This window comes from Panthera uncia, chromosome D1 (assembly GCF_023721935.1).
Source record: "Panthera uncia isolate 11264 chromosome D1, Puncia_PCG_1.0, whole genome shotgun sequence".
NCBI lineage: Eukaryota > Metazoa > Chordata > Mammalia > Carnivora > Felidae > Panthera > Panthera uncia.
Genome location: NC_064808.1, coordinates 3,524,603 through 3,537,169, shown reverse-complemented (window position 1 = coordinate 3,537,169; position 12,567 = coordinate 3,524,603). Strand labels below are relative to the sequence as shown.

Sequence of the window (12,567 nt, the reverse complement as noted above, 5' to 3'; positions counted from 1 at the left end):
TGATCTGCTCCATTCCTAGGAGGGTGGGCTGTGGGGTGGGGGCTGGAAGTTGCAGCCCTCTGACCCCCGGCTGCTTCCCCTGGCAACCAGCCCACCCTGAGGCTCTCCAGGAGTCCCCGGCCGGACGCATCTGTAGCACACAGAAAGACCCGGATTCCAAGGGTTTGGGGGTGCGCTGTGCCTTCTGTGTGTGCTGACGACAGGGCACTGCGTGTGGGGAGGCCGTTAGAAGTGCGAAGCGGGGCCACACCTGACTTGGGAAGCATTGCAAGTCTCCAATTTGTGGCAGCGGAATGGCCAGCATACTGATACTGCTTCTTTCGTTTTTTAACTTTGTTTTGGAATCACTTTGGGTTTACGGCAAAGCTGCAGAGATTGTGCAGGGAGCGGCTGTGCACCGTCACCCTCCCAGTGTTACTATAGTCTTGGTACATTTGTCAGAAGTAAGAAATTAGCATCTTCTTTTAGATGTAGCTTTATGTCCTTGTGTGTTTTTGTTTTGGGGTTTTTTTTCTTCCCACGGTATTTGTTAGTTGTTCGTTTATCAAGAGAAGCTACTTCATACCCCGGTGTTCGTGTTTCCAAGTTCGGGAACACAGGTCAGTGACAGACTTCCATGGAAGCCAGCCCGAAGAGACTCTTCACATTCCAACATCGCTTTGCACTCTGAAAGATACCAGCCACCTTCATCTCCTCAAAATCTTTCATGGAATCGTGATTTCCGTAGACATCTGCATATACCTTCTTTCTTGTTTTGGCCACAGCAAACTTCTAGAACGCTGCAACCCCCAGGGTACAGCGAATGCTCCCGCAGTATGAAACTGCAGACGCTTGGCCAGAAGGCCTCGCATCTGAGGGTGCGACAGAGCACCGGAAGTCATGGTAGCTGTTCCCAACCTCAGATCCGGCGTCCTTCCTTTCCTAACTGGGACAGAAGTGGCCTTGTGTGCTATTTCTGTGGGGAAAAGCAATCTTAGAAATAAGAATTGAAATAAGAAGTAAGAGTCGCCCTCCGCGGGATTGTCCCGTCCCCACCACTCTGGTCCCTGTTATCGTTGCGCGTCTTTTTTGAGACGTCTTGTATTCCGTTAAACTACTGAAGTATTCTCAAGATGCAATTCCTGCCCTCTTTTCAGCACCCAACTGGTCGGCCAACTTCGATGTCCCCATGGAGACGACCCACGGTGCTCCTTTAGATTCTGTCGGGTCTGACGTCTGGAGCACAGAGGAGCCAATGCCAACTAAGGAGACGGGCTGGGCTTCTTTCTCGGAGTTCACGTCTTCCCTGAGGTGAGAGCCCGTGCGCCAGCTCCCTAAGCCTTTCCGCTGGGGAACGGGGGGTGGCGTGCCCGCTGCTGACACCGCTGCTGAAGGTCGTGCCTGACACAGGGTTACAAATCGGTGTGGCGGAGACGGCAACGGGTTACGAGGAGACCAGCCTCATCCCCCTCCCTCATCCAGGATGAGCTGGGAAAGGCAGTCGCCCGGGAAGGTGCGGCCCCAGGAGGTTACGTAGCAGGGCGCCGACGGAGACGCCGTCTGCGGGCGCCCGTCTGGCCCCACCGAGCTGTCGGGAAACAGGGTTGAGGAGGATGGAAGCAAGGTGGAGCCCAGGGACTCCTGACAGGCGCCTCTGTGCAGAGCGCTGCCTGACGGTGCAAAATGTGTCTTCAGGTGAAAGATAACATCAACTTGTGTGTCGCTTGCAGTTAGTCTGATACTTAGGGGCGTGAAAGGTAGGGCCGTCCTTCTTGTTACCTGTAGCGTTCTTCATGACAGCGCCCTGTCATTTCGTAGTTTTCCTGAACAGTTTTGTCCGCATTTGAGTATTAACTATGGATTTCAGGTCTTATTAGGCTTAGTTTGATTTGCTAAACGTGGTTTTATTTTGTCTACTGAGGGAAAAAAACAGTCTCCACCGCCCCATTTGGGAGACTTTGTGGCTTTCCCTGCCCTAACGGGTAGCGGCGACTGCAGGACGGAGGACGGGCTGTCAGCTGCTGCGGTTATGCCACCCTCGGCAGACCGCAGAGCTGGCTCAACCCACACGGCTTTGCGGCAGCGGTCCTGCCAGCGGGAAGTTCTCGTTCACACGTAAAAGTGGGATTTGTGGGCAAACGTCCCCAGGGCGTCGCAAGTTAGTTCACTGGCTCCGCCCTCGCACCGGACCGCCGCCTTTCCGCCTCTGGCCGCGTGTGTGACCGGGGGTTAGGTGCCCTGGGTTACTTGGCATGTTGTTGAAGCAGCTTGCTCGCCTTTAACCCTGTGCACAAGTCATACCGTCTCCTGAAGTATCACCAAGGCCCTGAGGCAGTCTGGCTCGAGGTAAGCAGGGACTTTGGTGAAAACGGCACCACCGACGCAGCTGGTCCCGCACAGGGTGAGCCCCCGCCTTCCCGGCCCTGCGAGCCTTGTGATCACGGGGAGGATGCGGGACTGGTGCGTTTTGAACCTTTCCTGCGCACTTCTGAGAAGTCCCTGAGCTACTGTCCTGCTGCTCTGGCGGAATGTTTCCCTGCCCACGCTCGTCGACCTTCAGGCAGCGCACTTGTCTGCACTTAGACCTCTGTGTCGGTGGAGTCTGTAACCGACCGCCCGTGTCGCCCCAGCGAAGCCTGGATGTTCAGAGGGTTTTGTGAATAATGGTAACTGAGGACCGTTTCCCACTGCTAACGAACTGACTTTTCTCTTTTCTAAAAGTACAAAAGATTCTCTAAGGAGTAATTCTCCAGTGGAGATGGAAACCAGCACTGAACCGATGGACCCTCTGGCTCCCAGTGTTGCCGCCCTGGGAGCGCAGCCGGAAGGTGGGTGCCGAGAACAGGGCACGAGCCCGCATGGCCCACCGGCCGCTCGTGCCAAGGCTGTTCGGGCTTTAACTCTGTGCTTAGTGTTCTAGATCTAGTTTTTTCTGTCCGCATAATAGGTTTGGGCTCAAGGGCTGATAGGAGTCAGGAAATCGGGAATGTGGGTCCGACGTCCACGGGGCAAGTGCTGAAGAGAAACGATGTGTTCATTCCAGAGCCGAGCGCGTTGATTCCAGAAGGCATAAGGGATCTGAGTTGTCAGTTACTCAGTCCTGTCAATGTGCAGAAATGGAAACAGGCCCAGAGAAGAAGAGCCCAGTTAGCCTCCAGAGCCCAGTGTGAATGAGATCGGAATGAGTCACGTGTGTTTTCAGGACCAGCTGGTGCCCAGTTCTTTAGCCACTTGGAGTTTGCTTTGCTGGAGCCTGTGTGTGTGTCCAGGCGCGTTTCAGGCCGTAAGGCTGTTCATTTCCTTCTCACCTTTATGAACAGTTGAAACGGGTCCAGTGGATTGTCACATTATTCAAGCTGTACACGCTGTTCCTTGCAGCGGCCCTGAGCTCTTTTCAGCCTGGCGAACAGGGCTTGGGAGGAGGTTGGTGGAAGGGGGGGTGCGAGGAGTTAGTATGTGGAAGGAAAAAAGAAGTAGATAGATCCTTAGAACAAGAAGTCAGGACACGGGGGGTGGGGCCCAAGAACCAAGGGGTGGGAAAAGTAATAAAACTAGTAACTAATACTGGATTTATTTGTTCTTTAAATAGTTTATATAGATCTCATTTTATCCCTCGGCAGTTTTGCACGTGGGTCTAGTTACCCCCATTTTACATATAAGAAAAGTCTTGCCCTAGGGTTCTTTAGCTAGTAAGTGGTGAGGCCGGGGTTTGAATTCAGCAGGTCTGACCACAGAGCCCAGGCTCATAACCAATATAGCGTATAGCTCCCAATTACAGAAGAAAGAAATAATCCACGAGGAACCACAGGAAAGTAACTTAGGAAAAGAAAAAAGGAGCCAGTCGGACCCAATTGAAAATAGGACCAACTGAAAGAAAGAATGAGAACAGTACCCCGAATAAAGTGTCTCCTCGGTACTTGTGGGCTAAAGCCGGTGAATATATGTGGCTGCCTAGAGTGCTGTCTACTGTGAACCGGAGCGTCCAGCTGGGAAAGCCGGCTGGGAGAGGTTGGGCGTGTGGGTAGGTGCTGAGCTGGGAAGGCCGGAGGGGGCCCGTGGTCCTGAAGAGGGCCTGCAGGACGTCTCCCTAGTGGGCGGTTTTCAGAAGCCTGTGCCCGTCACGAACTGGCCGAGGCGGCAGCCGGCAAACAGTCTCTTTCTTTTCCCAGCGGTAGCTGGAACACCGGGTGGCTGGGTCTGCACGGAAAGCGGGGCCCCGTTCTTGTTGCTTTTGCTCCCCGTGACCATCAGGTGTGTTGCTTTCAGCTCCAGGCAGCGTAGCCATGGAGGCCAGCTCTGATGGAGAGGAGGACACAGAAAGCACAGACAAGGTAACTGAGACAGTGATGAACGGCGGCATGAAGGAAACTCTCAGCCTCACTGTAGATGCCAAGACAGAAACCGCAGTCTTCAAAAGGTAACCAGGGCTGGATCACGCTGGCAGCTTCAGGTTGTGGGAGGACGGCGGGGGGAAACCTCAAATGTTAGCATCTTTAATTTGATTCCGATGTGGGTTCAGACGTTGGCCGGACCTCTTCCCAGCTTCTCTGTGGAGCCCAATAAATCTAAACGAAGACATGGAGAGTTTGGGGTCCCTGAGTGCCTTTTTCTCTCTCTCTCTCTTTCTCTCTCTGTGATGCTCAGAAGACTGTGGATTAAGTCTAGTGGGTTCTAAATAGAGGAGTATAGGAAATGGACATTTCTGTAGTCACAGTAGAAATTGACGCGCATACGGGCTCCAGCCCGTCACAACCCAGAGGGTCAGTGTCGTGCACATCACTTTCTCCAGACACAGTGCAGCCGTGAGAATTCAGTAGCGAAATGGTAGCTTAAGAAACATTTTGGACATTAACCGCACTTTTAAATTCATGGAGCAAAACAGGGATCCTAATGGAAAATAGAAACAGAAAACCGAAAGAGTAACAAACACTTCCGTCAAGACTTGCGTGCTGCAGCAGCATCCGCGCCTGCCGCTGTGGCCTCTGTGCTCCGCTGAGCCTTTCGGATCGGAAGGGGCGCTTCCCGCCTCATTAGGAGGTTGCTGCAAAACACACAGCAGGCACGAGAAGGGACGTGGACTTCCCATGTGAGCGTAAACGCACACAACTTTAAAGTTAGAAGCTAGCGGGGGCGCCCGGGTGGCTCAGTCGGTTAAGCATCCGACTTCGGCTCAGGTCGTGAGCTCACAGTTCGTGGGTTCGAGCCACGTGTCAGGCTCCGTGCTGAGCATGGAGCCTGCTTATGATTTTCTCAGCTCTCACTCTCTTTACCCCTCCCCCTGCTCGCACTCTCTTTCTCTAGAGTAAATTTTTAAAAAAATCGGTAGCCTTTCTCTGCATCAGTAATAAGCAGCCAGGACCCATCGTAAAAGGCATTCATCAACTACGTCAAGTTTAAGATAATTCCTGAGTAATTGGACCCACGTATCTAGAGAGAGTTGGGAAGAACTGATAAAAGCAGTCCCCGAAGAAGTGGACACATGGAGGCCACGGTGGCAAGGACGGCAGCACTGTGCGTAGAGGCCTGGGGCAGAGGACAGTTGGGCATCGGGTCGTTGTGAGAAGCCAGGTGGAATTGGGAGGTGCACGCACCGGGGCACTGTGCCACCATCGCCAGAACACATGATCTTCCCAGCACGAGTCCACAGCAGTACAGCGAGGTGGCCCGTTTCTCGCCAGTCACGTGCCGCAGGCCATGACTGTGCATTTTACGAGAACGGCAGTAACACACGGTGAGCACGTCAGGATAGGTGCTTTCGTGAGGATGGGGTGGGGGGGGGCGCGGATAAAGAAGAGTAAGGAACCAGGTGACTCGGGTGAATCTTTAGACTTTAGGCCGACTTCCTCCTTATGGATTGCCTCGACCCACCCGAAAGCCACCGAAGAAAATCATCCCAAATTGGGTTTTTCGTAAGCAAGTGCAAGACAGGACTCGGCTCTGAGAACGACGGCCCTTCCTGGAGGGAACCGCTAGCTGCCCCTTAGCTTATGTTGGTGCCAAAATTATGGCGTCAGAATGGGAAGTCCGGACAGAATAGGCCACAGTCTGCTTGTCCAGCCCCCAGAGAGTCACAGCACTTGCTGCTTACCTTCCTCCGCCAGAAGCCACCGAAGGGGTAGAGAACCCTGCCAGTGTCTCTCCCGCCCAAGCCCTCTGACCCCTTCGGAGCCGCTTTCGCCTGTCGTGGCCACCCTTCTCGCCTCTCTGCCTTCACGGTGCTCCTCGAGGAGCTCCATCCCACTGCAGGCCCCCGGTCCCCGGCTCACGTGACAGGGGCAGCAAGCCGACCGGGGTCTCTCCGGCCGACCGTGTGATGCTGGGCTGGGCCCCGAAAGCAAAGTGCCGTAACTAAAGACTCATTCCTTCAAACAGGTTCATTTGACACCTCCACCGAGTCTGCAGTTCTGCTTATGTGCAGTCCTGGACACATTCCCCCCCCACATTCCTCATTTATAGGAGTATTCTGAAACTCTTGTACGTTTCTTTTTCTGTTTTGCACACTGGGCTTCAGAGTGTTGAAATCCTATCGGTATGTATGGTAACACGGGCCGTTCTCGATCCGACACCAGCCGCATTACGTCATCCTTCCTCCGGTTCCCTCCTGTGTGTGGTCCTTTCCGTCCGTGATTTCCCAGTCACCGTCTGTGGTCCCTGTGGCCCCTCCCCTGAGCATGCTCAACCCCGGGGCTCTACTCCGTGGCAGCCGTGACTTCCAGGGTCATTGCATGCACCTTCATCCTCCCCCCGAGCTGGCAGCCCGGGCATCTAATGCTGTCTGTCATCCTCTTTACTGCAGCGAGGAAGGAAAACTGTCTACCTCTCAAGATGCTGCTTGTAAAGATGTGGAGGAGAGCCCTGAGACAGCAGAGGCGAAGTCTGCGGGCCCCCGGCCCCCCAGCAGTAGCCCAGAGCAGAGGTAACTCCCCGCTTCCTCGGACCTGCCCAGGCCCTGCTCTGGCTGTGGCTCTTGTCTCCTGGGAGCTGGGAGGAAGGTTGGCATCCAGGGCTGGGGACACAGGAGGGGTCCTTACAGGTATCCTCAGGCATTCAGTGACTTAGCACAGTAACATTTTCTCAGGCCACATCTAGGCAGGGTGCCTGAGTCAAGGTCTCAGATCAGTTTACCTCCTTACTCCAAAAGCTAAAAATCTGACTGGTTTTTGGAGATTCAGTAACATCACTGGCTCTTTAAAACGTTACTGGGAATGGAAAGGTCTTGGATGCTGGCATACCTTCCCCCTTACACTTTTTTTTTTGAGGACATGTTAAGTTGAGGCTGATACTGAGCTCTTCTGGGTTTGGGGTCCCTAGGCTGTGGCAGCCAAAGCTCTCATTGGGTCCACCAGCCACGGGCAGCACCTGGTGCCCCTTTTCCCACAATCAATGCGTATGTGACACATGGGGAGAGCCTTCCGGGAGGCCCTTTTGTAAATGTAGCTAAATATTCTTAACTCTTAGATGATTCCCTGTACGGTTTTTGTTTTTGCAAAATAGTTGTCTTGCTTAAGTATGAAAATCCCACTGCCAGAGCTGAGTGATTTGGAATGTGATGTTTTCTTTCTAGTCACCTTTTGCTTAGACTGAGCCAGTGGTCTGAAGGGATAGGCCAAGCCAAAGCCTCAGCCGCCGAGGGCCGGCGCCCCGGCCCGTACGCACGGCCTCGCAGGTAGAGCAAGGGCGGCCTCCGATTGCTCCAGAGCTGGCACAAGAAGAGGACTTGCCCTTGGACCACAAGGAACTTTGCTCAGCACTTCCCAGAGTTAACTTTTTTGGTTATATACATCTAAGTTTGTACATTCCTTCCTTAAGGAATAAAGTAACCTTTAAAGCCATTTCAGAGAAGTGGTACTTTCCCCCTCGCCAGACCCCCACCCCCCAAGTCTTCGTCATTTTCGGGGTAATGGGACCAGCGGGGGCCAGCAGGGGGCGCGCTCTGTTCACTGGTCGGCAGACCTATAGTGTAGCAAACCCTGCTTTGGTTTCTCTCCTCGGAATGACAGCACGAGGGGTTTGCTTTTATGATTAAAAAAAAGCCTTTGGGGCGTATAAAACAGATGAGTTACAAGAACTCTTCGAGCATGTTGGCTCTCGTGCGGGCCGTGGGAGGAGGCGGCAGAGTGACTCCCCAGCCCCGAGGGACCCAGCCCCGGCTGTGCAAGCGTCCGGGCAGGTCACCTGTTTTGCCTGGGGTTTTCGGGTTAGGTTTTTTCAAGGTATGTTGTAGGATCTTACCCCTCGCCAGTTATGTCACCTCCCTCCTGCTACTTACACATTCCCTTCTACGAGAACTGCTTCGAAGGCCGGGTCGTCCAGGTCCGCTCCCGTTCAGGCTGGTCGCTTCGGGAGCCTCTTGGTTTCTCGGGCACAAGTGTTACAGGAGGCTCTGGGGTCATTTCCTTGGATCTCTGGAGCGCAGATTATCTGCCTCCGGGGAACCCACCTAGAAACATCCGGTGCGAAGAGCCCTGCCTGTCTGGCTGCCGGACTCGGGTGGCGGGGTGGGGCGGGGCGGGGGGGTGGGGAGAGGGGCACTGGGGAGGGCTGGCGGAAGAAGACCAGGGCGTCCCTTGTGCCCGTGCACTCATCTGTTTGTCCTTCCTCCATCCAACACACGTGAGTGTGGCAGCCATTGGTCTAGGCCTGAGGGTGAAGCGGTAGGTTCACAGGCACCCGGGTGACATAGGGACGTGTAGAAAGAGGTGCCGCTGAAGAATCGGGAAAGCTGGATGAGATCAGGAGTCCCGCTTAGATGGGGCGGTGGAGGAAGGCCGCTGAGAAGGTGGCGTTGAGCTGCCGTGATGGCAGGGAGGAGGTAAGTCGTCCGACGTGTCACATCTGTGCCCTGAGAGTGACGTGTGGCAGCGTTGGAGGTAAAGAGAGTCGTCGGGACTCTCCGTGTGCCCTGTTCCCCACACGGTTCCCGTCACAGCTGGGCGTGATGCTCCGTTGGGGTGACAGGGGCGCCCTGCCACGGGATTTAATCGGTAACTCCTGTCCGTCAAGCACGTGCGACTTCCGGGGCTGGCCGGCGCGCCAGGCACTTTGCACGCATCCCGTCTCCCCCACCTCCGGGGGACTTGCCCCCCGCCTTTCCCAGAGGCAGAAGCTGAGCTGGGAGAGGTTAGAAAACGCACTGGAGGCCCTGCAGCCTGTGAGCCGTGACGGCAGGGTCCGTACCGTCGTGTCTCTGAGGCGCGGAGACTCCTTGAATGTGAGCAGCGCGTGTCTCTCGCGGGGCCGGCTTCTGGGCTCTCTGTCACCACTAGCAGGTGTCTGGAGCCTTGGGCTCGTGAGCCGCAAGCCGGTCCCGAGGCACCTGTGTGCTTCCCCGGGCATCTCTTAGCCCCCTTTCCCGAGCCTGCGCTGCAAAGTTCTGGAAACACGGCCAAGACCATCTTACACGTTTGGCCCGTCGTTTTGGCAGGAACGTGGGGTTTGTGCGTCTGCCGCCACGTTGTCCGGCCTTCCCTCTTCTGTGCGCCCGGCCTCAGCCTAACGCTTGCCCGGCAGAAGCACGTTTGTGAAAGTGCACGCCTGTTTTCCAGAGCTGGCCTGTTTACAAGCTTTTTTCCCCCTCTTTCGGTAGGAGAATCCTGTCTTTCAAGTGAAATTTTATGTGGGTTCTCATACGTGGAACACATAAACAGGTGTTTGGAAGGAGGAATGAGCAAGGGGCTCATGACGGGTCCGGGAGCAACCGTCTGAAAGCCGCCGAGCTAGGCCACACCTGTGCCCCTGGGAGGCTGAGGCGGGACGGCTTCACGGAGCCCCTCCCTGCCGCAGCCCTGCCTGTGTGCCCGTTCACCACCGCAGAGGGGGCGCTAGAAGCTGTTCAGTTAGGCTTCCTGGAGGTTTGTGTCTGTGAAGCAGTCCATTAAATACCCCCCTCCCCGCCAGTGCCAGGCCTGGCGCTCGGCGTTGGGTAAATTTGGGAAAGGAAACGTCCCCACCCTCGGGGAGCTAAACGAAGTTTTTCACGAACCGTCTCACGTTTCCGCCTTGAGTGCCTCAAATGTCTGTCTCTTCCCCCGCAGGACTGACCAGCCAAGCACGCCAGGCGACACGTCGGTCAATGGCCCCGTATGATGAGTGACCTCCACTGCCGACTGAGGGCTGCACGTCGCCACCGTTCGGGGCCCCTGGAGACTTCCCCTGGAGCCCGCCCAGCCGCCACTGCTGCACTCGCTCTGCAAGGGATCAGGACCAGCAACCTTTCTATTCTAGATTCTAAGACATTGTACAGAGAAATCCAGAAGTGTAAAAATATTGCACATTGACAAATACCAAGAATTTTTGCGTATGTTTATATTGTATTGTTCTAAATAATGGATAGCCTGTGAAATACGATCTTGCCACCCGTGTAATAATGGCAGTAATACTGTAGTTCAAATGGCTGTAAGAATAGTTTTATAAAAGTGAATACACAGATCTATTGTATTTGAAGCATAACTATTTGACAATTATTAGTGTGACCAAAGTATTAGGCAGTTTTCGTACATTTTTCACCTTGTACAAAATTCTGAATTCATTTCCCTTCCAGGCTGGCGAGGAGTCATAGGGTTGAAATGCCCTCTGAGTGTTATTTTGGTTGGTCTGACTTACAAACGTGATTTTGAATAAGAGATATTTGGTGTTCTTTTTATAACCAGCTTTCGATTGGTAACTGTTTTCTGTATTGTTTTAAACGGATCAAAAAATGTAAGTCTATGGGTAGAGATTAAGTATTTATTGCTACAGCTTAGTTGATAAATCGATGTTATTGGAAAGCCATATGTTCTGTTAAAGTCTCGTTTGCTTGAAATGGTTATTCCTACAGGTGAGACACTAGACTGTTTGGAGTGTACCTGGCTTGTGGTTTGAGTTATTTCGTTTTTCGTTTTTGTTTCTGTTTTTTGTTTTGTTTCAGTAGTTCCTCCGCCTTTTAACCCATTCACCAAAATTTACCTTGTTAACAAGCATCACCAGTGAAGATTTCCGAGCAGTTTGCGTATTTAACGAACCTCCATCCTGCGAGGCAGGTCAGTTGGAGAATGCTCGTGCTGCTGATGGGTTGGAGCGCGTCCATTTCACAGGCTGGTATTCTAAAACCAGAAATCAAAACCCGGCACCTAAGCATGGTGATTGTTTTCCTGTACCTTGTGAGGTTTTCACTCGTAAATTCTAAACCAGTGTATTTTTTTTTTAGGACTGGTTTGTGTATATATATAGTGATTATGGATACTAATTCAGTGTAATTTATAATTTTCTATGTCAATACGAAGATACGTCACAGCCTTCTCAAACAGCTGAAGCAATATATTGTATATTGCCGTATCGTCTGGGGAAAGGGTTCAGTTACTTCACCTCTCGCACTTTTAGACGCAGATCAGTTTTTCATTTCTGTAATAGAAAATTATTCACGTATTTTTACATCATTTGTTTTTCCTGACCAGTATTTAAAACCAAAAGGATATTCTGAATAATGGCCAACGATTTTTTTAGAACTAGCATCCCAAGCAGCGTGCCTAAACATTACATTGCATATGGAAATAAAAAAGAATCAAATGTTGAATGCCTTATTTCTTATTTACTTTTCCATTGTAAATGGTGTCAAAACTCTGTGTGAGGCTTACCGAGGCCGACCCAGCGCTCCAGGACCGTGGGGTCGGCGGCGCGCCCGGGACGGATGGCGGGGGTGCTGTACCTGGCCTTGGCGCACCTCCTCAGGAACCCTTGCTGCCGTGAGCTCCTCTCCGAAGAGACTGCCCTCGTGCGTTCTCCTCCGGAACCCAGCGCCGCCAGAGGACAGGCTCCTTCCACTTGTCTCAAGGACGCGGACTCCCGGGGACGGCCGACGGACGGTCTGCGATGGTCCCGCCAGCCGTCGACAGGGCTCGGCCGCCTCCGCGCGGTTGGCTTCTCCACCGCACCCCAAGGTAACACAGCGTTTCATCCCACCTGCTGCCGATGAAAGAGCGACTCGAGGTTTTTCTTTGGAGTGGCGTTCTGTTAGCTCGTGTGACGTGGCAGGGAGGACACAAGGGTGGAAAGAGGCAGGCGTGCTGGGGGCGCCAGCCCGAGGGCCAGGAGCGAGTCCGCTCTCGTGTAGTCTCTGACTTCTGTGTATTGGCCATACCGAATCGCGAGCCTAACAGATGTCTATAATACAGTACCTGTATTAAAGATAACTGCGGCAAAAATAAAGCCTGATTCTTTGTTTCTAGAAATCTCCTCTTGTGCCTCGCTTGGGCTTTCATAAGCAGACAAGGTGTGTAATGGGCGGGGCCTCCTGACCGAGTACCAGGTCCCCAGTGAGGAGTGTGCCGTCCGCAGGGCCTAGCGCTGTAAGCCAGGCACCCCGAACCGTCCGCGAGCGGCGCACGGGGGCCCAGTAAGCATACTTCCGCAGACGGAGACTCCCCGCCAGCTCTGGTCTTTAGGTGGTTCACCTGGTCCTGGGACGCCTCACTGTCTCCGTGGATTGCGCTTCTCCAGGCCATGTGGTTGGTCTCCATCCCTACCGGTAACTCCGCTGGTAAAATTCTCAGGTGCTCCATCATGAGGTTTAAAACGTGGTGCTACTTTTCAGCGTCTCCTTTTTCACTCGCC

General features: G+C 53.5%; 1 protein-coding gene across 20 annotated transcripts in view; it reads left to right on the top strand.

Annotated features, from left to right (window-relative positions):
- The window catches only part of PPP6R3 (protein phosphatase 6 regulatory subunit 3), a 138,405-nt gene extending 126,212 nt beyond the window's left edge, over positions 1-12,193 (top strand). For 14 of the 20 annotated variants that reach the window (XM_049641825.1, XM_049641961.1, XM_049641922.1 and 11 more), the window contains 5 exons: positions 1,137-1,290; positions 2,701-2,807; positions 4,246-4,396; positions 6,776-6,895; positions 7,544-7,811. In XM_049641825.1, the coding sequence (XP_049497782.1) occupies positions 1,137-1,290; positions 2,701-2,807; positions 4,246-4,396; positions 6,776-6,895; positions 7,544-7,649 (638 nt within the window). In that variant the 3' untranslated portion in view covers positions 7,650-7,811. Of the gene's footprint in view, positions 1-1,136; positions 1,291-2,700; positions 2,808-4,245; positions 4,397-6,775; positions 6,896-7,543; positions 7,812-10,013 lie in introns of those variants that run through there. The other 6 variants (XM_049641945.1, XM_049641938.1, XM_049641929.1 and 3 more) reach the window with 1 other exon arrangement.
- Positions 12,194-12,567: the final 374 nt, after the last annotated feature.